The 25,381-nt window shown below is 42.9% G+C and overlaps 1 protein-coding gene across 3 annotated transcripts in view; it reads left to right on the top strand.

Moving 5' to 3' along the window:
* Window positions 1–25,381, top strand: part of LOC128663175 (zinc finger protein 609-like) — a 164,005-nt gene that overhangs the window by 112,604 nt on the left and 26,020 nt on the right. For 2 of the 3 annotated variants that reach the window (XM_053717373.1, XM_053717372.1), the window contains exons 2-3: window positions 5,994–6,081; window positions 7,954–10,372. In XM_053717373.1, the coding sequence (XP_053573348.1) occupies window positions 5,994–6,081; window positions 7,954–10,372 (2,507 nt within the window). The remainder of the gene's footprint in view (window positions 1–5,993; window positions 6,082–7,953; window positions 10,373–25,381) is intronic. The other variant, XM_053717374.1, reaches the window with a different exon arrangement.

Genomic DNA, 25,381 nt, shown 5'->3' with positions numbered 1-25,381 from the left:
CCTGAAAAATATATATTTCTTTCATGTAATTAACAAGAGTCCATGAGCTAGTGACGTATGGGATATACATTCCTACCAGGAGGGGCAAAGTTTCCCAAACCTTAAAATGCCTATAAATACACCCCTCACCACACCCACAAATCAGTTTTACAAACTTTGCCTCCAAGGGAGGTGGTGAAGTAAGTTTGTGCTAGATTCTACGTTGATATGCGCTCCGCAGCAGGTTGGAGCCCGGTTTTCCTCTCAGCGTGCAGTGAATGTCAGAGGGATGTGAAGAGAGTATTGCCTATTGAATGCAGTGATCTCCTTCTACGGGGTCTATTTCATAAGGTTCTCTTGTTATCGGTCGTAGAGATTCATCTCTTACCTCCCTTTTCAGATCGACGATATACTCTTATATTTACCATTTCCTCTACTGATTCTCGTTTCAGTACTGGTTTGGCTTTCTACAAACATGTAGATGAGTGTCCTGGGGTAAGTAAGTCTTATTTTCTGTGACACTCTAAGCTATGGTTGGGCACTTTATTTATAAAGTTCTAAATATATGTATTCAAACATTTATTTGCCTTGACTCAGAATGTTCAACTTTCCTTATTTCCAGACAGTCAGTTTCATATTTGGGATTATGCATTGAATTATCATATTTTTTCTTACCTCAAAAATTTGACTTTTTTCCCTGTGGGCTGTTAGGCTCGCGGGGGCTGAAAATGCTTCATTTTATTGCGTCATTCTTGGCGCGGACTTTTTTGGCGCAAAAATTCTTTTCCGTTTCCGGCGTCATACGTGTCGCCGGAAGTTGCGTCATTTTTTGACGTTATTTTGCGTCAAAGATGTCGGCGTTCCGGATGTGGCGTCATTTTTGGCGCCAAAAGCATTTAGGCGCCAAATAATGTGGGCGTCTTTTTTGGCGCTAAAAAATATGGGCGTCATTTTTGTCTCCACATTATTTAAGTCTCATTATTTATTGCTTCTGGTTGCTAGAAGCTTGTTCACTGGCATTTTTTTCCCATTCCTGAAACTGTCATTTAAGGAATTTGATCAATTTTGCTTTATATGTTGTTTTTTTCTTTTACATATTGCAAGATGTTCCACGTTGCAACTGAGTCAGAAGATACTACAGGAAAATCACTGCACAGTGCTGGAGCTACCAAGCTAAGTCTGCTATAAACTTTTGGTATCTGTTTTCTCCAGCTGTTATTTGTATTGCATGTCATGTCAAACTTATTAATGCAGATAAAATTTCCTTTAGTACTGTTACATTACCTGTTGCTGTCCGTCAACATCTAATTTTCAGAGTGTTCCTGATAACATAAGAGATTTTATTTTTTAAATCCATTAAGAAGGCTATGTCTGTTATTTCTCCTTCTAGTATACATAAAAGTCTTTTAAAACTTCTCTTTTTTTCAGATGAATTTTTAAATGAACATCATCATTCTGATACTGATAATGGTTCTTCTGGTTCAGAGGTTTCTGTCTCAGAGGTTGATGCTGATAAATCTTTGTATTTGTTCAAGATGGAATTTATTCGTTCTTTTCTTAAAGAAGTGTTATTTGCATTAGAAATAGAGGATTCTGGTCCTCTTGATACTAAATGTAAACGTTTAAATAAGTGTTTTATCTCCCTGATGCTATTTCTGTAGTAATTTCCAGGGAATGGAATAATTTGGGTAATTTATTTACTCCTTCTAGACGTTTAAGCAAATTATATCCTGTGCCATCTGACAGATTAGAGTTTTTTGGGACAAAAATCCCTAAGGTTATGGGGCTGTCTCTACTCCTGCTAATGTACTACTATTCCTATGGCAGATAGTACTTCATATAAGGATTCTTTAGATAGGAAAATTGAATCTTTTCTAAGAAAAGCTTACTTATGTTCAGGTAATCTTCTTAGACCTGCTATATTTTTAGCGGATGTTGCTGCAGCTTCAACTTTTTGGTTAGAAGCTTTAGCGCAACAAGTAACAGATCATAATTTTATAGCATTATTATTATTCTATAACATGCTGATAATTTTATTGGTGATACCATCTTTTGATATCATTAGAGTTGATGTCAGGTATATGTCTCTAGCTATTTTAGCTAGAAAAGCTTTATGGATTAAACTTGGAATACTGACATGTCTTCTAAGTCAACTTTGCTTTCCCTTTTCTTTCCAGGGTAAATAATCATTTCGTTTCTTTCCTCACAACAAGGAACAAAAGCCTGATCCTTCATCCTCAGGAGCGGTATCAGTTTGGAAACTATTTCCAGTTTGGAATATATCCAAGCTTTATAGAAACCTATAGCCAGCTCCTAAGTACCTATGAAGGTGCGGCCCTTATTCCAGCTCAGCTGGTATGGGGCAGATTACGTTTTCTTCAAAGAAATTTGGATCAATTCCGTTCTTAATCTCTGGTTTCAGAAACATTGTTTCAGAAAGGTACAGAATTGGCTTCAAGTTAAGGCCTCCTGCTAAGAGATTCTTTTCTTTCCCGTGTCCCAGTTGACACAGCAAGGCTCAGCATTTCTGAAATGTGTTTCAGATCTAGAGTTGGCTGGAGTATTTATGCCAGTTCCAGTTCTGGAACAGGGGCTGGGGTTTTATTTTATCTCTTCATTGTACCAAAGAAGGTCAATTCCTTCAGACCAGTTCTGGATCTATCATTATTGAATCGTTATGTTAGGATACCAACATTCAAGATGGTTACTGTAGGACTATCCTGCCTTTTGTTTAGCAAGGGCATTATATGTCTACAATAGATTTACAGGATGTGTATCTGCATATTCCGATTCATCCAGATCACTTTTAGTGTCTGAGATTCTCTTTTTAGACAAGCATTACCAGTTTTGTGGCTCTACTGTTTGGCCTAGCCTCAGTTCCAAGAATTTTTTTCAAAGGTTCTCGGTGCCCTTCTTTCTGTAATCAGAGAATAGGGTTTTGGTATTTCCTTATTTGGACGATATCTTGGTACTTGCTCAGTCTTCTCATTTTCGAAGAATCTCATACGAATCGACTTGTGTTGTTTTTTCAAGTTCATGGTTGGAGGATCAATTTACCAATCAGTTCATTGATTCCTCAGACAAGGGTAACCTTTTTAGGTTTCTAGATAAATTCAGTGTCTATGACTCTGTCCTTGTCAGACAAGAGAAGTTTAACATTGATATCAGCTTGTCAAAACCTTCAGTCACAATCATTCCCTTTGGTAGCCTTATGCATGGAAATGTTGGGTCTTAGGACTGCCGCATCAGATGCGATCTCCTTTGCTCGTTTTCACATGCGACCTCTTCAGCTCTGTATGCTGAACCAATGGTGCAGGGATTACTCAAAGATATCTCAATTAATATCTTTAAACCGATTTTACGACACTCTCTGACATGGTGGACAGATCACCATCGTTTAGTTCAGGGGGCTTCTTTGTTCTTCCGACCTGGACTATAATCTCAACAGATACAAGTCTTACAGGTTGGGGAGCTGTGTGGGGGTATCTGACGGCACAAGGGGTTTGGGAATCTCAGGAGGTGAGATTTCCGATCAATATTTTGGAACTCCGTGCAATTTTCAGAGCTCTTCAGTCTTGGCCTCTTCTGAGGAGAGAGTTGTTCATTGTTTTCAGATAAGACAATGTCACAACTGTGGCATACATCAATCATCAAGGAGGGACTCACAGTCCTCTGGCTATGAAAGAAGTATCTCGAATTTTGGTTTGGGCGGAATCCAGCTCCTGTCTAATCTCTGCGGTTTATATCCCAGGTATGGACAATTGGAAAGCGGATTATCTCAGTCGCCAAACGTTGCATCCGGTCGAATGGTCTCTTCACCCAGAGGTATTTCTTCAGATTGTTCAAATGTGGGAACTTCCAGAAATAGATCTGATGGCTTCTCATCTAAACAAGAAACTTCCCAGGTATCTGTCCAGATCCCGGGATCCTCAGGCGGAGGCAGTGGATGCATTTTCACTTCCTTGGAAGTATCATCCTGCCTATATCTTCCGCCTCTAGTTCTTCTTCCAAGAGTATTCTCCAAGATTCTGAAGGAATGCTCGTTTGTTCTGCTGGTAGCTCCGGCATGGCCTCACAGGTTTTGGTATGCGGATCTTGTCCGGATGGCCTCTTGCCAACCGTGGACTCTTCCGTTAAGACCAGACCTTTTGTCTCAAGGTCCTTTTTTCCATCAGGATCTGAAATCCTTAAATTTAAAGGTATGGAGATTGAACGCTTGATTCTTGGTCAAAGAGGTTTCTCTGACTCTGTGATTAATACTATGTTACAGGCTCGTAAATCTGTATCCAGAGAGATATATTATAGAGTCTGGAAGACTTATATTTCTTGGTGTCTTTCTCATCATTTTTCTTGGCATTCTTTTAGAATACCGAGAATATTACAATTTCTTCAGGATGGTTTAGATAAGGGTTTGTCCGCAAGTTCCTTGAAAGGTCAAATCTCTGCTCTTTCTGTTCTTTTTCACAGAAAGATTGCTATTCTTCCTGATATTCATTATTTTGTGCAAGCTTTGGTTCGTATAAAGCCTGTCATTAAGTCAATTTCTCCTCCTTGGAGTTTGAATTTGGTTCTGGGGGCTCTTCAAGCTCCTCCATTTGAACCTATGCATTCATTGGATATTAAATTACTTTCTTGGAAAGTTTTGTTCCTTTTGGCCATCTCTTCTGCCAGAAGAGTTTCTGAATTTTCTGCTCTTTCTTGTGAGTCTCCTTTTCTGATTCTTCATCAGGATAAGGCGGTGTTGCGAACTTCTTTTGAATTTTTACCTAAAGTTGTGAATTCCAACAACATTAGTAGAGAAATTGTGGTTCCTTCATTATGTCCTAATCCTAAGAATTCTAAGGAGAAATCGTTGCATTCTTTGGATGTTGTTAGAGCTTTGAAATATTATGTTGAAGCTACGAAATCTTTCTGTAAGACTTCTAGTCTCTTTGTTATCTTTTCCGGTTCTAGGAAAGGCCAGAAAGCTTCTGCCATTTCTTTGGCATCTTGGTTGAAATCTTTAATTCATCTTGCCTATGTTGAGTCGGGTAAAATTCCGCCTCAGAGAATTACAGCTCATTCTACTAGGTCAGTATCTACTTCCTGGGCGTTTAGGAATGAAGCTTCGGTTGACCAGATCTGCAAAGCAGCAACTTGGTCCTCTTTGCATACTTTTACTAAATTCTACCATTTTGATGTATTTTCTTCTTCTGAAGCAGTTTTTGGTAGAAAAGTTCTTCAGGCAGCGGTTTCAGTTTGAATCTTCTGCTTATGTTTTTTGTTAAACTTTATTTTGGGTGTGGATTATTTTCAGCAGGAATTGGCTGTCTTTATTTTATCCCTCCCTCTCTAGTGACTCTTGTGTGGAAAGATCCACATCTTGGGTAGTCATTATCCCATACGTCACTAGCTCATGGACTCTTGTTAATTACATGAAAGAAAACATAATTTATGTAAGAACTTACCTGATAAATTCATTTCTTTCATATTAACAAGAGTCCATGAGGCCCACCCTTTTTTGTGGTGGTTATGATTTTTTTGTATAAAGCACAATTATTCCAATTCCTTATTTTATATGCTTCGCACTTTTTTTCTTATCACCCCACTTCTTGGCTATTCGTTAAACTGATTTGTGGGTGTGGTGAGGGGTGTATTTATAGGCATTTTAAGGTTTGGGAAACTTTGCCCCTCCTGGTAGGAATGTATATCCCATACGTCACTAGCTCATGGACTCTTGTTAATATGAAAGAAATGAATTTATCAGGTAAGTTCTTACATAAATTATGTTATATTTAAACTTTACTTAAATTTTATGTTTCCTGCATCATGTGATAGTCATAGTATGTATGAATTGTATTCTTGCAGATGCTGGTGCCTCAGAGTGCCTATAAAAAGACCCAGCACAATTTGATAATGGAAGTAAATTGGAACTTTTTTTTTAAACTGCATGCTCTATCGAAATTATGAAAGTTTATTTTCAACTTTATTTTCTCAGGTGTCATATGAATCTTTTTTTTTTTCTTTTCTTTCAGGAATGTTAGTTGTGAATGTAACATGGAGAAACAAGACATATGTTGGAACTCTGCTGGACTGCACACGCCATGACTGGGCACCCCCCAGGTGAGCCAACATGCATTCCATGAAAATAGAGATTGAGAATGCAATATTCTCTTTACCCACAGAATTGCTGTAGGTCTGAGAATTTGTGTTTTACTGATGGGTCATCCCAATGACTGCTATTAACTACTATTCACTTTGTAAATACTTTATTTATAAATTGGATGTACAGCATCTCACAAAAGTGAGTACACCCCTCACATTTTTGTAAATATTTTATTATATATTTTCATGTGACAACACTGAAGAAATTACACTTTGCTACAATGTAAAGTAGTGAGTGTACAGCCTGTATAACAGTGTAATTTTGCTGTCCCCTCAAAATAACTCAACACACGACCATTAATGTCTAAACCATTGGCAACAAAAGTGAGTACACCCCTAATTGTAAATGTCCAAATTGGGCCCAATTAGCCATTTTCCCTCTTTGGTGTCATGTGACTCGTTAGTGTTACAAGTTCTCAGGTGTGAATGTGGAGCAGGAGTATTAAATTTGGTGTTATCGCTCTCACACTCTCTTATACTTGTCTTTGGAAGTTCAACATGGCACCTCATGGCAAAGAACACTGAGCATCTGGAAAAAAAAAGAATTATTGCTCTACATAAAGATGGCCTAGGCTATTGCCAAGACCCTGAAACTGAGCTGCAGCACAGTGGGCAAGACCATACAGCGCTTTCACAGGACAGGTTCCACTCAGAACAGGCCTCGCCATGGTCTACTAAAGAAGTTGAGTGCATGTGCTCAGTGTCATATCCAGAGGTTGTCTTTGGGAAATTGACGTATGAGTGCTGCCAGCATTGCTGCAGAGGTTGAAGGGGTGGATGGTCAGCCTGCCAGTGCTCAGACCATACGCCGCACACTGCATCCAATTGGTCTGCATGGCTGTCGTCCCAGAAGGAAGCCTCTTCTAAAGATGATGCACAAGAAAGCCCGCCAACAGTTTGCTGAAGACAAGCAGACTAAGGACATGGATTACTGGAACCATGTCCTGTGGTCCGATGAGGCCAAGACAAACTTATTTGGTTCAGATAGTGTCAAGTGTGTGTGGCAGCAACCAGTTGAGGAGTACAAAGACAAGTGTGTCTTGCCTACAGTCAAGCATGGTGGTGGGAGTGTCATGGTCTGGGCCTGCATGATTGCTGCCGGCACTGGGGAGCTACAGTTCATTGAGGGAACCATGAATGCTAACATGTACTGTGACATACTGAAGCAGAGCATGATCCTCTCCCTTCGGAGACTGGGCCTCAGGGCAGTATTCCAACATATCGACCCCAAACACACCTCCAAGACGATCACTGCCTTGCTAAAAAAGCGGAGGGTAAAGGTGATGGACTGGCCAAGCATGTCTCCAGACCTAAACCCTATTGAGCATCTGTGGGGCATCCTCAAACGGAAGGTGGGGGAGCGCAAGGTCTCTAACATCTACAAGCTCTGTGATGTCATCATGGAGGAGTGGAAGAGGACTTTAGTGGCAACCTGTGAAGCTGTGGTGCACTCCATGCCCAAGAGGGTTAAGGCAGTGCTGGAAAATAATGGTGGCCACACAAAATATCGACACTTTAGGATTTGGACATTTACACTTAGGGGTGTACTCACTTTTGTTACCAACGGTTTAGGCAATAATGGCTGTGTGTTGAGTTATTTTGATGGGACAGCAAATTTTCACTGTTATACAAACTGTACACTCACTACTTTACATTGTAGCAATGTGTCATTTCTTCAGTGTTGTCACATGAAAAGGTATAATAAAATGTTTACAAAAATGTGAGGGGTGTACTCACTTTTGTGAGATACTGTAGCTCTGTCTCACTCTTTGAATTTGCTGTGTCCTCACAGTTGTTCTCATGTTACTTTTTGTCCCCTTCCCCCTCCAGATTCTGCGATTCTCCCACCAGTGATTTGGAGATGCGGAACGGACGGGGCAGGGGTAAACGCATACGTCCCAGCAGCAACACCCCCATTGCAGATGCCACACCAGCCCCTGATAGCAAAGGCACTAGCAGCAGTAGTAGTAACAGCAGCAAGACTCGTGCTGGAGCAAACAGTAAGGGAAGACGGGGGAGCCAGAATTCAGGTGAGCACCGTCCCCCAGCTTGCAGCAGTACGGAAGATATAAAAGCCAGTCCTTCCTCTGCCAACAAGCGGAAAAACAAGCCCCCGTCTGACATGGAGCTTACCTCTAGCTCAGAAGATTCTAAAGGAAGCAAGCGTGCTCGCACCAACTCAATGGGCTCCTCATCTACACCTGTATCTGTATCCCTACCATTGACTGTCCCACTAAGCACTATTAAGGTGGAGCCCCCTATATTAGACCGCAACTGTGCCTCTCCCATTCTTATAGACTGCCCGCATCCCAATTGTAACAAGAAATACAAGCACATCAATGGCCTCAAATATCACCAAGCTCATGCACATACAGATGATGACAGCAAACCAGAGGCAGATGGGGACAGTGAGTGTGGAGATGAACCTCAACTTCATCTTGATATTGGGGGCTGCAATGGCTCTTTCGCATCTCAAAAGGACTCTCTTTCACCTGCTCGCTCTACAACTCCAAAGGCACGCTTGGCTGAACCTCACAGCCCCCCTCCCTCAGTCAAATTTGGTGGCAAGGTTGCGTGCAAGAAAAGGCTAGGTACAGAGGGGGACACAGATCCAGGTGCTCTCTCAAATGATGGTTCAGATGATGGTCCACTAGTAGCTGATGACACCAGCAATGATGGTTATGAGTCTCAGGAGAAGCGGTCGTCAGATAAGGATGCGGCTAAAAAGGGGAGTGGGAATATCAAAACAGATAAATCCTCATCATCCAAGAGTGTAAAATCTGCCAGGCCAATTGCTCCAGCCATAGTTCCTCAGCAAATCTATACCATACAGGCTACCACCTTTACTGCCTCTAGCCCTGGCTCCTCCACTGGACTAACTACCACAGTAGTGCAAGCTATGCCTAGCAGTCCCCAGCTTAAGCCTATACAGCCAAAGCCCACTGTAATGGGAGAGCCATCTGGTATCAATCCATCACTAACCCCATCAAGGGATAAGAAAAAGAAAGATAAAAAGAAGAAAGAGTTAAGAGAGGAAGAGAATCTCGGAAGTACAGTAAAAGCTAATCGAACAGAGGACGGTAAGAGTCCCTATGGTGACACTAGTGGTGATCCTACAGGCAAAGGTGAAGGGCTTATTAATGGCTCCTCTGACTCTCACCAGAGTCGCCTTGCAAGCATTAAAGCTGAAGCTGACAAGATATACAACTTCACTGACAATGCACCCAGTCCTTCTATTGGGGGAGGAGGAGGCTCTTCCTCCAGTAGGATAGAAAACCCCAGCCCAGGACAGCCAATGACCCCTTTGCATGTTGTTACTCAAAATGGTGCTGAAGGGGCCTCTGTTAAAACTAATAGTCCAGCATATTCAGATATATCTGATGCAGGAGAAGATGGAGAGGGAAAGTTGGAAGGCGCTAAGGCAAAAGACCCCGAACAGCTAGTGAAAGAGAGTGCCAAAAAAACTCTATTCCCACCACAAACCCAGAGCAAGGAATCACCATACTATCAGAGCTTTGAGACTTATTACTCCCCCAACTATGCCCATTCAAGTCCTGGTGCCATGAATCCTGCTGTCCAATCTGCACCTACACCTGAAAGCCAGCCCATGAAAGTTAAAAAAGAAGAGGATTTAGAGATAACAGAGGTGAAGATGAAAGTTGAGCCACCAGAGGAAAAGAAACCAGAACAAATCAGCACAAGTCAACAACCATCAGTGATTCAGCAGCGGCCTAATATGTACATGCAGCCCCTTTACTATAACCAATATGCCTATGTGCCACCCTATGGATATAGTGAGCAAGGTTATCATGCTCACCTCCTCAGTACCAATCCAGCATACCGGCAGCAATATGAAGAGCATCAGAAACAAAGGCAAAACATGGAGCAGCAACGGAATCTGGAGAAAAAGGCAGAGATGACAATGAGGGACAGGGAATCATCTATGAAAGAGGAATGGAAGCACAAACCCACTGTGCCCCCAACACTATCCAAGGCTCCAAGCCTAACAGACTTAGGGAAATCAGTCTCCAGTAAACCCAAGGACATAGGAGCCGGGTTAGATCCTAACAAGTCAGTAATTATCCCCAAGCCAGAGGACACCACCAAAATGCCTGGACCTCAGACAGAAGGATTGAAAGTAAAAATGGGAGAAAGCAGTGGACATTCAGGAAAGGAAACAACTGAGATAAAGACTGGAACAGAGTGTAACAGACAGCCTGGCTTGGATCCTGTGCTGTGGTACAGGCAGGTAAGTGTCACATAAGTAAACCATGTCTGAACACAATAGGCTAAATGCATTAAATCCCTAGGGTTATTTAAAAAAAAAATAATCTAATTTAAAATTGTGCAACGTTTAATATGTGCTATCTTTTAAAATGTTGTGTCTTAATGAGTGCATTTAGACATTATGAAACTCCATTGCCAACTTAAAGGACCAGTAAACACAGTAGATTTGCATAGTCAACAAATGCATGTTAACACGACAATGCAATAGCACTTAGTCTGAACTTCAAATGAGTAGTATATTTTTGTTTTGACAATTTTAAAAGTTATGTCTATTTCCACTCCCCCTGTACCACGTGATAGCCATCAGCCAATCACAAATGCATACACGTACCATGTGACAGCCATCAGCCAATCACAAATGTATATACACTTATTCTGTGAATTCTTGCACATGCTGAGTAGGAGCTGGTGACTCAAAAAGTTTAAATATAAAAATACATGCACATTTTTTTAATGGAAGTATATTGGAAAGTTGTTTAAAATTGCATGCTCTATCTGAAATAATGAAAGTTTAATTTTTACTTGAGTGTCCCTTTAAGGGAGGTTTGAGTTCTTGATTTACTTTCTCAGAAAATATTTAAAGGAAGATTCAAGTGATGCATTTATTTAAATGTGCCTAGGAATACTTACAGGTAATTTTTTTTTTTTTAAAATGCATGTTTCTCTTGCAAGGTGTATCTAGTCCACGGATTCATCCTTACTTGTGGAATATTCTCATTCCCTACAGGAAGTGGCAAAGAGAACACACAGCAGAGCTGTCCATATAGCTCCCCCTCTGGCTCCGCCCCCCCAGTCATTCTCTTTGCCGCTCTAACAAGTAGCATCTCCACGGGAGGGTAAAGTGAATGTGGTGTTAGATTTGTAGTTTTTATATCTTTAATCAAAAGTTTGTTATTTTTAAATAGTGCCGGTTTGTACTATTTACTCTCTAGCAGAAAGTGAAGAAGAATTCTGCTGAGATGAAAATGATTTTAGCATGTTGTAACTAAAATCCACTGCTGTTCCCACACAGGACTAGGGAGTACCAGAAAACTTCAGTTGGGGGGAACAGTTTGCAGGCTTAACTGCTACAAGGTATGTTCAGTCATCTTTTTCTAGTCAAGACTTAGTAATGCTAGAAGACTGACAAGAATCCCCATGTGAGGAAGGTAAGCCATATTCTGAGACTCGGTATGGAAGGAAGGCTTAATTAACAGGGCTCAAAAACTGGTGGACACTGTTAAAGGGCAATCGATTATTTTTTTGTGAATATATAATCATTATACAAGTATTTATTACTTTTGGAGTGTTTTATGAGGTTTTATTCCACATGGCAGAATTTTAGACACCTATTTAGGGTTTTGAAGGCCCCACAACTCTGGAGTGGAGAGGGAGGGGGCCTAAATTCCGCGCCTCAGTTGCGCAGTTCATATTGCAGACAGCTTCATGCAGCTTCACGTGGAGAGTCCAAAGACTACTAAGAGGACTTCATAGAGGCTTATTTTCATCAAATTAATCCCCAGGGGCACGGTAGGGCCACAGCAGATTGCTGTGGCACGGTGCTGTAGTTTGCTAACCGGTTGTCAGTTTAGGTTGCTCCGGTTCGGGCATTAAGGGGTTAATTGACTTGAAATTTACTGTGCAATCATTCCAAAGCATTAAGATAGTGTGGTAAAAATTTCAGAAAGATTGGATCATTTTTTAAGATTTAGTAATTATTTAAAGGCACAATACCGTTTTTTCTCAAATTGTATATTTCAGTATTTGAGTGCTGTCTAAGTCTGTTTAACATGTCTGAGCCTACAGATAGACGTTGCTCTATGTGTTTAGTAGCCATGGTGGAACCCCCTTTACATTTGTGTTTTAAGTGTGCTAATGTGTCTAAGCATTTTAAAGATCATGATGTTTCACTTATAAATGTATCCCAAGATGATTCTTTAACAGAAGGTAATGAGGATAGCCCACCTTCCTCTCCCCATGTGTCGACACCAGTTACGCCCGCGCAAGCGATGCCTAGTACCTCTAGCGCATTGGCCCCTATTACATTACAGCAATTAGCAGCAGTCATGGATAATTCCCTTGCGGCATTTTTATCCAAACTGCTAGTTTTTCTTAAAAAGCTCGGTTTTAAGAACAGAGTATGAGCAATCAGAAGCTTTGGAGGATTTATCTGTTGTACCCTCACAACACTCTGAAGTGTCGGTGAGGGATGTGCTGTCCGAGGGAGAAATTTCTGACACTGGAAAGGTTTCTTAGCGGGCAGAATCAGATTCCTTAGCATTTAAATTTAAGCTGGAACACCTCCGCGTGCTGCTTAAGGAGGTATTAGCTACGCTAGATGATTGCGACCCCATGGTGGTCCCAGAGAAATTGTGTAAAATGGACAAATATCTAGAAGTCCCTGTATACACTGATGCCTTTCCGATCCCGAAGAGGGTGGCGGATATTCTGGATAGGGAGTGGGAGAGACCAGGTGTACCCTTTGTTCCCCCTCCTATCTTTAAGAAAATGTTCCCCATTACTGATCCCAGGCGGGACGCATGGCTGACGGTCCCTAAGGTAGAGAGGGCAGTTTCAACACTAGCCAAGCGCACAACCATACCAATTGTGCGTTCAAAGATCCTATGGATAAGAAATTAGAAGGTTTACTAAGGAAAATATTTGTACAACAAGGTTTCCTTCTCCAACCTATTGCCTGCATTATTCCTGTAACTACTGCAGCGGCTTTCTGGTTTGAGGCGCTGGAGGAGTCGCTCCAGACGGAGACCTCATATGACGAAATTATGGATAGAATTATGGCTCTAAAGCTGGCTAATTCGTTTATCACAGATGCCGCTTTGCAATTAGCTAAGTTAGTGGCTAAAAATTCTGGTTTTGCCATCATGGCGTGCAGAGCGCTTTGGCTTAAATCATGGTCGGCCGATGTGTCGTCTTAGACAAAGTTACTGAATATTTCTTTCAAGGGAAAGACCCTTTTCGGGCCTGAGTTGAAAGAAATTATTTTGGATATCACTGGGGGAAAGGGCCATGCCCTCCCGCAAGATAGGCCTTTTAAGGCTAAAAACAAGGCTAATTTTCGTTCCTTCTGCAACTTCAGGAGCGGTCCTGCTTCAACCTCTGCGACTGCAAAGCAAGAGGGTAACTCCACAGCCCAAGGTAACCTGGAAGCCTTTGCAGGGCTGGAACAAGGGTAAACAGGCCAAGAAGCCTGCTGCTGCTACTAAGACAGCATGAAGGGGTAGCCCCCGATCCGGGACCGGATCTGGTAGGGGGCAGACTCTCTCTCTTTGCTCAGGCCTGGGCAAGAGATGTTCCCGATCCCTGGGCATTAGAGATAGTTGCTCAGGGATATCTTCTGGAATTCAGGGACTCTCCTCCAAGGGGAAGGTTCCACATTTCTCGTCTGTCTACAGACCAGACAAAGAAAGAGGCGTTCTTACGCTGTGTAGAAGATCTACTCAAGATGGGAGTGATATATCCAGTCCCAATTACAGAACAAGAACTGGGTTTTTACTCAAACCTGTTTGTGGTTCCCAAAAAGGAAGGAACTTTCAGACCAATCCTGGATTTAAAAATTCTAAACAAATTCCTCAGAGTTCCATCCTTCAAGATGGAGACCATTCGGACAATCTTACCGATGATCCAGGAAGGTCAAAATATGACTACCGTGGATCTAAAGGATGCGTACCTTCATATTCCTATCCACAAAGATCACCATCAGTTCCTAAGGTTCGCTTTTCTGGACAAGCATTACCAGTTCGTGGCCCTTCCCTTCGGGTTGGCCACCGCTCCAAGAATTTTCACAAAGGTGCTAGGGTCCCTTTTAGCGGTACTAAGACCGCGGGGCATTGCAGTAGCACCCTATCTGGACCACATCTTAATGCAGGCGTCGTCTTTTCTCAGAGCCAAGGCTCATACGGATATTGTTCTGGCCTTTCTAAGGTCTCACGGGTGGAAGGTGAACACCGAAAAAAGTTCTCTGTCCCCGCTCACAAGGGTTCAGAAGGTTAAAGCTTCTAAGCACTTGCCGAGCTCTTCATTCCATTCTTCGGCCATCTGTAGCTCAGTGCATGGAGGTAATCGGATTAATGGTAGCAGCAATGGACGGTAGTCCCTTTTGCTCGAATTCATCTCAGGCCACTACAATTGTGCATGCAAACCAGAGATTCTCTTCTCTGGTGGTTGTCTCAGGATCACCTGTCTCAGGGAATGTGCTTCCGCAGACCGGAGTGGATCATCGTAACGACCGACGCCAGTCTGTTAGGCTGGGGCGCGGTCTGGGGCTCCCTGAAAGCTCAGGGCCTATGGTCTCGGGAAGAGTCTCTTCTCCAGATAAACATTTTGGAACTGAGAGCGATATTCAATACGCTCCAGGCATGGCCTCCGCTAGCGGTTGCCAAGTTCATCAGATTTCAGTCGGACAACATCACGACTGTAGCATACATCAATCATCAGGGAGGAACAAAGAGTCCCTTAGCGATGAAGGAAGTAACCAAGATAATCAGGTGGGCGGAAGATCACTCTTGCCACCTATCTGCAATTCACATCCCAGGAGTAGACAACTGGGAAGCGGATTTCCTAAGTCGTCAGAATTTTCACCTGGGGGAGTGGGAACTCCATCCGGAGGTATTTGCTCAGCTGACTCAGTTTTGGGGCATTCCAGAGTTGGCTCTGATGGCGTCCCGTCAGAACACCAAACTTCCCCTTTACGGTTCCAGGTCCAGGGATCCTAAGGCGGCATTGATAGATGCTCTAGTAGCGCCTTGGTCCTTCAATCCGGCCTATGTCTTTCCACCGTTTCCCCTTCTCCCTCGGCTGGTAGCCAGAATCAAACAGGAGAAGGCCTCAGTAATTCTGATAGCGCCTGCGTGGCCACGCAGGACTTGGTATGCAGACCTAGTGGACATGTCATCTGTCCCGCCATGGACACTGCCAATGAGGCAGGATCTTCTAATACAGGGTCCATTCAAGCATCCAAATCTAGTTTCTCTGCAGCTGACTGCTTGGAGATTGAACGCTTAATTCTATCCAAGCGTGGGTTCTCTGAATCAGTCATAGATACTCTGATCCAAGCTAGAAAACCTGTCACCAGGAAAATTTACCATAAGATATGGCGAAAATATCTTTGTTGGTGTGAATCCAAGGGTTACTCGTGGAGTAAAATTAGGATTCCAAGAATATTGTCCTTTCTCCAAGAAGGATTGGAGAAAGGTTTATCAGCTAGTTCCTTAAAGGGGCAGATATCCGCTCTGTCGATCCTTTTACACAAGCATCTGGCAGAAGTACCAGATGTTCAAGCGTTTGTACAGGCGTTAGTCAGAATCAAGCCTGTCTATAAACCTGTGGCTCCTCCATGGAGTCTAAATTTAGTTCTTTCAGTTCTTCAAGGGGTTCCGTTTGAACCTTTACATTCCATAGATATTAAGTTATCTTGGAAAGTTTTGTTTTTGGTAGCTATATCTTCTGCTCAAAGAGTTTCAGAATTGTCTGCTTTGCAGTGTAATTCACCCTATCTGGTGTTCCATGCAGATAAGGTAGTTTTGCGTACAAAACCTGGTTTTCTTCCTAAAGTTGTTTCTAATAAGAACATTAACCAGGAAATCATTGTTCCTTCCTTGTGTCCTAATCCAGCTTCTAAGAAGGAACGGCTTTTGCACAATCTTGATGTGGTTCGTGCTTTGAAATTCTATTTACAAGCAACTAAGGATTTCAGACAAACATCATCTTTGTTTGTTGTCTATTCTGGTAAGAGGAGAGGTCAAAAAGCGACGGCTACCTCTCTTTCCTTCTGGTTGAAAAGCATCATCCGATTGGCTTATGAGACTGCTGGGCAGCAGCCTCCTGAACGAATTACAGCTCATTCCACCAGAGCTGTGGCTTCCACTTGGGCCTTCAAGAATGAGGCTTCTGTTGAACAGATTTGTAAGGCAGCGACTTGGTCTTCACTGCATACTTTTGCCAAATTTTACAAATTCGATACTTTTGCTTCTTCGGAGGCTATTTTTGGGAGAGAGGTTTTGCAAGCAGTGGTGCCTTCCGTTTAGGTTACCTGTCTTGTTCCCTCTCTTCATCCGTGTCCTAAAGCTTTGGTATTGGTATCCCACAAGTAAGGATGAATCCGTGGACTGGATACACCTTGCAAGAGAAAACAGAATTTATGCTTACCTGATAAATTACTTTCTCTTGCGGTGTATCCAGTCCACGGCCCGCCCTGGCAATTAAGTCAGGTTCAAATTTATTGTTTAAACTACAGTCACCACTGCACCCTGTGGTTTCTCCTTTTTCTCCTAACCGTCGGTCGAATGACTGGGGGGGGGCGGAGCCAGAGGGGGAGCTATATGGACAGCTCTGCTGTGTGTTCTCTTTGCCACTTCCTGTAGGTAATGAGAATATCCCACAAGTAAGGATGAATCCGTGGACTGGATACACCGCAAGGGAAAGTAATTTATCAGGTAAGCATAAATTCTGTTTTTTCGTTTTTTTTCATATTTTAAATAAAGACTTGCACTGTACTCAAAATCTTCAAACTGTCCATGGCCACCATTTTTATTTATGTTACAAAAATAAGCTGGAAATGGTACAGCAGATCTGAGACTTAGTGCAGAGCCATTATTGCCTAGACAACACTCTCCCAAATGCTGGATGATCATCATTCTCTTCAATAGGTTGTCCCATGTTTATTCCTTTCATGGCAGGTTAATCACTGTATAGGTTAAATACTTTAGTGATAAATAATGCAGGCACTTATTCAATTAAATTGCAAAATATTCCTCTGCATAATTATAACTTATTCATCTAAAATACCTGTTTGTTTTAGCACTTCTGGAAAACATAGCTAAACATTTGTTTTAGTATTATCACCACTGGCGATGCGGAAAATGGAATCTCATACAACAAGCTTTGTGATCTACAGTTACGACCTGCTGATGACTCACATTATTAGTCTCACACTCTTGATGAGGCAATTTATTGCATATATTCACTCATGCTCAATATACATTATTTTATTTTTGTCTATATGCCAGGAAAGCTATTTCTGAGGAAATAGAAATCTTAGTTAAATGGCTAAGGATAACATCTGTGGTGACTTTCAAGGGCAATATTTACTGTGAAGTTTGTTCTTTAAACCAGTCAAATTATGTATGTCCAATTATTATTGTTCCTTGCCAGGGTGACTTTTTTCCAAGCATTTCTGTGTCAAACACTAGGATCTAGATGACAAGTGGAGTGCTAATTTATCGCACGCACGCACGCAAATGGGCGAACTCCCGGTAGCAATTGGCGCTTATAAAATTAACCAGAGAGCAGATCTCTTGTCAATTTTATAAATGTCCCCCAAAATAAAGTCTAATGTTCTTTATTAAAAAAAATAAACTTGAGGTGTATACTGTGAAAAAAATCACAAAACAAGGACGCCTCCTAGTGTGATATAGTTTAAACACTAAGCTCGACAAAATAGTGCAAATGCGTACTCACAAGTGCGGCAGCACCCAATTGTGCTAAGTAAGGCAAACTGGGATCTTGCAGTGTCCCAGTGAGAGAACCGTGTTCCCAGGTCTTCTTAATGTATGTAGAAAGCTGAGACTCTCAAGATATAGATAAAGACTTCAATTTAATAAAATACATATAAAAACAAGGGGTCTGTTGTTGACCCTATATGTTTAAACAAAGAAAGCAACGCGTTTCTCAGATCTCTGAGGAAAACAGAGATCTAAAAAACACGTTGCTTTCTGCAAAGACCACCTACTGGCAAAGACCATCAACTGGGAGCATCACTGGTCTTAATAGGTGACCTGGAACCTATATAAAGGACTGACATTCCTTACAGATAAGACTATTTGGGGGAAAGGGTCCATATATATTATATACCCATTGATTGTTTAATTTTTGTTGTTGAATGCTGCCTAATAAGTATAAATATATGTATTGTCACTTTTGATTCTTTAGACATACATTGTCACTTCTGATACTTTAAACATCTGCTATCAGTATAGTCCTTTTTCCTTTCCATTATTTGCGCCCCCTAGAGTTGACACAAGGTTTTGTTTCAACAGACTAGGATTAAAAAAATAAAGATAGTAGCATCTTTATTTTTTAATAAAATAATTGCAATAAGCAGTTATGAGGTGCTAAATTTGGCAGGTGTGGGGTGTTAGAAAAAAAAGTCACTGAAAAGTGCCTTTACTTCGTGGTCTATGGGAACTGTGTGTTCCCTGTAAATATATATGTATATGCTTATGTACATATATATTTGTGTTAGTATGTGTATATACACATATTAACACATAAATATATATGTATATAAGCATATACATATATATTTACATTTGCTGCACATCACTGCACAACTTAACCCCTTTGTTGCTCTAGTTCTCAATTTAAGACTCGCGGCATGAAAACGAGGCTCCCATTGGAGCCTATAGAAGCGCACTCTCATGAGCACAATGCTTCTGTGCAATGCAAACTCTGATATTACTCAATATCACTTCAGCGTAAGCGATATTTTGCACTCAACTCATAATCTGGCCCTAGATTGGGAATCCTGAAATTAAGATGCTTTCACTGCTTTCACAATATATACAACAAATAAACAGAGGACCAGTTACTAAACCCTCATAACCAGTAATTACTAGGTCAACCTCTTCCTTCAAACTCCCATTCCTGTAATTATCTGAATAGGTTAAACCAAAGATATTGGTTAGTTGTTGGCTCTATTAATTTGGCCATAGAAAAATAGTTTTTCAAGAAATGTACCTGAGCACTGGCTCTTAAGTAGTGTTAGTCTTTTTTAAAGCTAAATGTAAAATCCGTAACAAATGTATGTTTATTAATTCAACATGTATTTATTAGCATGCTCTTTCTTTCATACGGTGGTGAGAGTCCATTAGCCTTGACATGTCTGATTGATTTCCTGCCACTAGGAGGAGGCACAGAACCCCAAACAAACAAGAGCTTTTAAATCCTCCCACCTCCCTGTATAGCTACAGTTTTTGTTCTCTGCCTCCCAGGAGTAGGTAAAGATTTGAGATGCTTCAGATCTTACTTTGATTGAGGTACTCAGACCTATGTGAGACCTGTTGCCCTTCATTCCTTCGATTATGGGGTATAGGAGTACTGGGTAGTGATGCAGTATTTCCTTATGGGATTTCAGTCACAAGCCTTCCACTGGTGTTGCAGGGACCTGTCCCTAGCCGCCTCCTGTTGGGTTGTTGTCATACTCCTCTCCAGTATCCTCTGCTGTTCACAGCACTGGATGGACTTTGTACTGGAAACAGCTTTTCTTCAGCTCGTAAGTTTAGTGGAATGGGTGCCATTGCAGTAAGTACTTTGCACTCACATAGCCACAGGCTATTTGTAGATACTCTTTTATTATTATTATTATGTTTTTTTAATGAAGCGCCAACATATTCTGCAGCGCTGTCCATGGGTACAATTCATTTAAATAAAAAAATTATCTAAAACTTGTAAGAGACAGGACAAAATTAACAAACACATACAGGAGGAATTGAGGGCCTATTCCCGTGGGAACTTACAATCTAGAAGGGTAGGAGATTGAGAAACAGGAGGTGAGGACTGCATGATTGAGAAAGATGTTATTGCAGAGTTAGATGAGGGAAATTTTAGGTGATTGAAATTAATTTATTATTGAGTTGGGTGGTAGGCTTCTCTGAACAAAAAAGTTCAGTGCAGGGGTTAACTTCCTTCTCAGCTTCGTGCACTCTTCTTCTATGCGGCAGACATTAATTTTATTATAAAAGAAAAAATCAATCCTTGGATTGAAGGTTTTGTACACCTGTATAGCACTCACAATCCTAAGAAAGGGGTGGCTATCAGAACAATGCTAATTAGACTTGCATTTCGGGAGTGGTGTGCACTGAGTACTTAAAATTTAACTTTTATTAGGAAATTCATTAAAAATATCCACATACAAACAAACATATATTAAAAACACAGGGAGATTGACTGGTTATGATCAGCGCACTGGATACGTTTTGGTGCGGATATGTCAGGGTGCCAGGAATCAGATTGAAATGAGAAGTGCAAAAATAATCACACCTTTATTAATAGCAAAAAATAACAAAAAGTCCACAAGTCAAATAACAAGCCAGGAATCAAAACCAGAACTGGTAGTCAGACGAGCCGAGTCAGGAGCCAAAGAGAATAGTCAGACGAGCCGGAATCAGGAACAAGGAAAACAGCAGAGTCGGGAACAAGTCATGGATCAGGAACCAGGAAGGACGTCAGGCAGCCAGGTAATTCACAGGAACTCTCACAAACAGGTCTCAGACAACGCAAAGGCAAAGCATACTGAACAGAGGCCCTTTAAATAATAAGTGATGACATCACAATTCTGAGACTGCATCCTGTCTCACATGGATGATGCACAGCAGTTTGGCCATAAAAGGAAGTGCAGGAATTGAGCAGCATCCCCCACAATGCACCATAGGAAGAGAGGTGAGTAAAATGGCTGCCAGCAACACATGGCAAACACAACAGGGAAAAAACCCTGACAGTACCCTCCCCTCAACGACCCCTCCCCCGCGGGAGGACAAAAGGCTTATTGGGGAAACGGGCATGGAAGGCACGGAGGAGGGCGGGAGCATGAACAACAGAGGAGGGAACCCAAGAACGCTCCTCCGGACCGTAGCCTCTCCAGTGAACCAAATACTGTACACGGCCCCTGGACATACGAGAGTCAATAATGCTGCTGACCTCATACTCCTCATGGTTGTCAACAAAGATAGGACGGGGACGAGGCAACACAGTGGTAAACAGATTACAAACCAATGGTTTCAAGAGGGAGACATGAAAAACATTGGAGATGCGCATAGCAGGAGGAAGGTCAAGAGCGTAGGCCACAGGATTAACCCGTCGGAGTATTCGAAAAGGACCAACATAACGGGGAGCCAATTTATTGGAAGGCACACAAAGGTTCAAGTTGCGGGAGGACAGCCAAACTCTCTCACCAACCTGGTAGGAAGGTGCGGGCAGACGCCTACGATCAGCCTGGAACTTTTGACGCTGCATAGAACGATGAAGGCAATCCTAAATCTGCACCCACGTGGAACGGAGTTGCCGGAGATGCTCCTCCAAAGCCGGAATACCCTGAGACATGAATGGGGCAACAAGGATGGTTGAAACCCATAATTCGCCATGAACGGGGATATCTTGGAGGAAGCATTAATAGCACTATTACGAGCAAAATCTGCCCAAGGTAACAGTTCAGACCAATTATTGTGGTGATCTGAGACATAGCAACGGAGGAACTGTTCCAGAGCTTGATTAGACCGTTCCGCAGCCCCATTGGATTGAGGGTGATATGCCGAGGAGAAGGAAAGCTGGATCCCCATTTGAGCACAAAAGGAACGCCAAAATCTGGAGACAAACTGGCTACCCCGGTCCGACACTATCTCCTTGGGTAACCCATGTAAACGGAAGACCTCCCGGGCAAAAATTGAAGCAAGCTCCTGAGCTGTAGGCAGCTTAATCAAGGGAATGCAATGTGACATGTTAGAAAAACTGTCAACCACCATAAGGATAACAGTATTGCCATTGGAAACAGGGAGCTCGACAATGAAGTCCATGGAAAGATGTGTCCAAGGACGCTCACCATTAGCAATAGGTTGAAGAAGACCCACAGGAAGAGTTGAGGAGTCTTATTTTGTGCACAAACTGAGCAGGAGGCAACATATGCAGCAACATCAAAACGAAGACCTGGCCACCAGAATTGTCGAGTGACAGACCAAATCATTTGATTCTTGCCTGGGTGACCTGCGGCTTTAGGATAGTGGTAAGTGTGCAAAAGTTTAGTTCGAAGATACTCGGGAACAAAACACTTACCACTAGGTTTCTCAGGAGGTGCATTGGTTTGTGCAGCCAGGATCTCCTCCCCCAAGGGAGAATCAAATTAGTACGTATGGTAGCCAAAATATGGTCAGGAGGTATAACAGGAGTAGGTACAGACTCCTCCTTGGACAGAGGCGAAAATTGTCTAGAGAGGGCATCAGCCCTAACATTCTTACTACCAGGCAGGTAGGAGACCCCATAAATCGGGGCGACAAACATTTTGCTTCCGATAGATATGTTAAATTCTTGTGATCAGTAAGAATGAGCACTGGCACGCTAGTACCCTCGAGAAGATGCCTCCATTCCTTAAGTGCCAAAATTATGGCCAGTAATTCCCAAGGAACCGTCGGGCGTAGGACGTTGAGACAAGAGGGCACCTACTCCAGTCTCAGACGCATCGACCTCACGAACGAAAGGCAGGACAGCGTTAGGATGAGCCAGAACTGGAGCAGCAGCAAAGGCAGTATTAAGACTATCAAAGGCCTTAATGGCAGTAGGTGACCAATGGAGTGGATCATTCTCTTTACGGGTCATGTCTGTGATAGGTTTGACCAAGGAAGAAAAGATTTTAATAAACTTTCTATAGTAATTGGAGAACCCCAAAAAACGTTGAATAGACCGAAGACCAACTGGGCAAGGCCACTGCAGATAACTTGTCAGGATCCATGGAGAACCCTGCAACGGAGATAACATAACCTAGGAAGGTTACTTGAGTCTGATGGAACTCACATTTCTCGAGTTTACAAAACAGGCCGTTCTCACGTAATCTCTGAAGAACCCGTGTAACATCAGAACGTTGAGCCTCAAGTGTGGGTGAGTGTATGAGGATGTCGTCTAAGTGTACCACAACACACTGTTGCAACATATCTCGTAGGACATCATTAATAAATTCCTGAAAAACAGCAGGAGCATTACATAGGCCAAAGGGCATTACAAGATACTCATAATGCCCGCTCCTGGTGTTAAATGCTGTTTTCCATTTGTGGCCCTCCTTAATCCTAACGAAATTGTATGCTCCTCACAAATCAAGTTTAGTAAAGACCGTAGCTCCCTTGAGGCGGTCAAAGAGTTCCGTAATAAGCGGAATAGGGTAAGCATTCTTAATGGTAAGACGATTAAGACCCCTATAATCGATACATGGTCTTAACTCACCACCTTTTTTCTTCACAAAGAAGAAGCCAGCCCCTGCAGGAGAGCAGGATTTGCGGATAATCCCCCGCGACAGAGCATCGGCAACATACTCCTCCATAGCACAATTCTCTGCAACAGACAGAGGGTACACCCGACCCCGAGGAGGAATGGCTCCGGGTTGCAGGTCTATGGCACTATCGTAGGACCGGTGAGGAGGCAACGTACCGGCACGCACCTTGTCAAACACGTCTAGGAACTCTCGGTACTCCTCTGGCAATTGAGATACCGAAGAAGTGCACAAGACTTTAACTGGTTTCCGAAGACAAGAGGAAATACATTGCGGGGACCACGACAAAATTTTGGCCCTGCGCCAGTCGAGACTGGGATTGTGCTTTTGGAGCCAGGGATAAACCAGAACAACCGGAAAATGCGGAGAGTTTATCACCTGAAACTGGAGGGTTTCAAAATGGAGAGCCCCAACAGCCATGGACAACGGAGCAGTTTCGTGAGTAACGAGTGCGGGCTGAAGGGGCCTACCATCAATGGCCTCAATAGCAAGCGGAACGGACTGAGGCAAAACAGGAATGGAGTGCTTTGATACAAAAGCACTGTCAATGAAATAGCCCGCAGCACCGGAGTCAACAAGAGCCTGGGTGACTATGGAGGAGTCCACCCAGGAAAGGACAACCGTGACTAAAGGTTTCTCCTTAAGCGGTTCCGGGGACGAGGATAAACCACCCAAGGTCTGCCCCTGACAGGACCTTAGGTGTGAGCGTTTCCCGGCCGTGTAGGACAAGACTTCAAAAGGTGGCCCTGTAACCCACAATAGAGGCAGAGCCCCTCCCTCCTCCTAAAGGCCCTCTCCGCCGCAGAGAGGCGCGTGAATCCCAGCTGCATCGGCTCAGCAGTACCTGGTGACTCGGGACCAGGAGGCATGGGAGGAGAGGGAGGTATGGGTGGGAACGAACACGTAGTAGACAATGGAACAGGAGGCTTCCGCAAGCGCTTCTTGAAAGAGGGCCTCTCTCTGAGTCTGATGTCAATTAGGATAAAAAAAAGACACCAATGCCTCGAGATCCTCTGGTAAATCTCTGGCAGCAACTTCGTCTTTAATCGCATCAGAGAGCCCATGAAAGAAGGCGGCAACAAGGGCTTCATTGTTCCAACCTACCTCTGCGGCAAGCGTACATAACTCAATAGCATACTGAGCAACAGACCTTGTACCTTGCTGAATGGACATGAGTTGTTTAGCAGCAGAGGAGAAGCGAGGTGGAACATCAAATACCCTTCGAAAGGAGGCCACAAATTCAGGGTAATTTGAAATCACAGGTTTATTAGTCTCCCACAAGGGATTAGCCCAGGCAAGAGCTGTGTCAGAGAGTAACGAGATGAGAAATCCCACCTTAGCTCTGTCAGAGGGAAACGCCTGAGGTAACATCTCAAAGTAAATGCCCACCTGGTTCAAAAACCCTCTGCACTGAATAGGATCGCCTCCATATCGCTGAGGTAGAGGTGCAGAACCGGACATGCTCCTGGTAGGCATAGGTGCAGCAGCGGAAACAGGAGCAGCCATAACTTGCGGGACACTTTGGTCCAAATGTGCAGTGCGAGTCAGCAGGGTTTACAGGGCTAGTGCAAATTGATCCAAGCGGTGATCCTGTACATCCATCCTGGAAATGATGGCAGGTAAAGGTGGATTATTAGCACTATCAGGATTCATGGCCTTTGCGTAATGTCAGGGTGCCAGGAATCAGACAGACGAGAAGTGCAAAAATAATCACACCTTTATTAATAGCAAAAAATAATAAAAAGTCCACAAGTCAAATAACAAGCCAGGAATTAAAACCAGAACTGGTAGTCAGATGAGCCGAGTCAGGAGCCAAAGCGAATAGTCAGACGAGCCGGTATCAGGAACAAGGAAAACAGCAGAGTCGGGAACAAGCCATGGATCAGGAACCAGGAAGGACGTCAGGCAGCCAGGTAATACACAGGAACTCTCACAAACAGGTCTCAG

Source organism: Bombina bombina, chromosome 6 (genome assembly GCF_027579735.1).
Source record: "Bombina bombina isolate aBomBom1 chromosome 6, aBomBom1.pri, whole genome shotgun sequence".
Classification (NCBI taxonomy): domain Eukaryota; kingdom Metazoa; phylum Chordata; class Amphibia; order Anura; family Bombinatoridae; genus Bombina; species Bombina bombina.
This window is presented reverse-complemented; position numbering and strand designations above follow the sequence as displayed.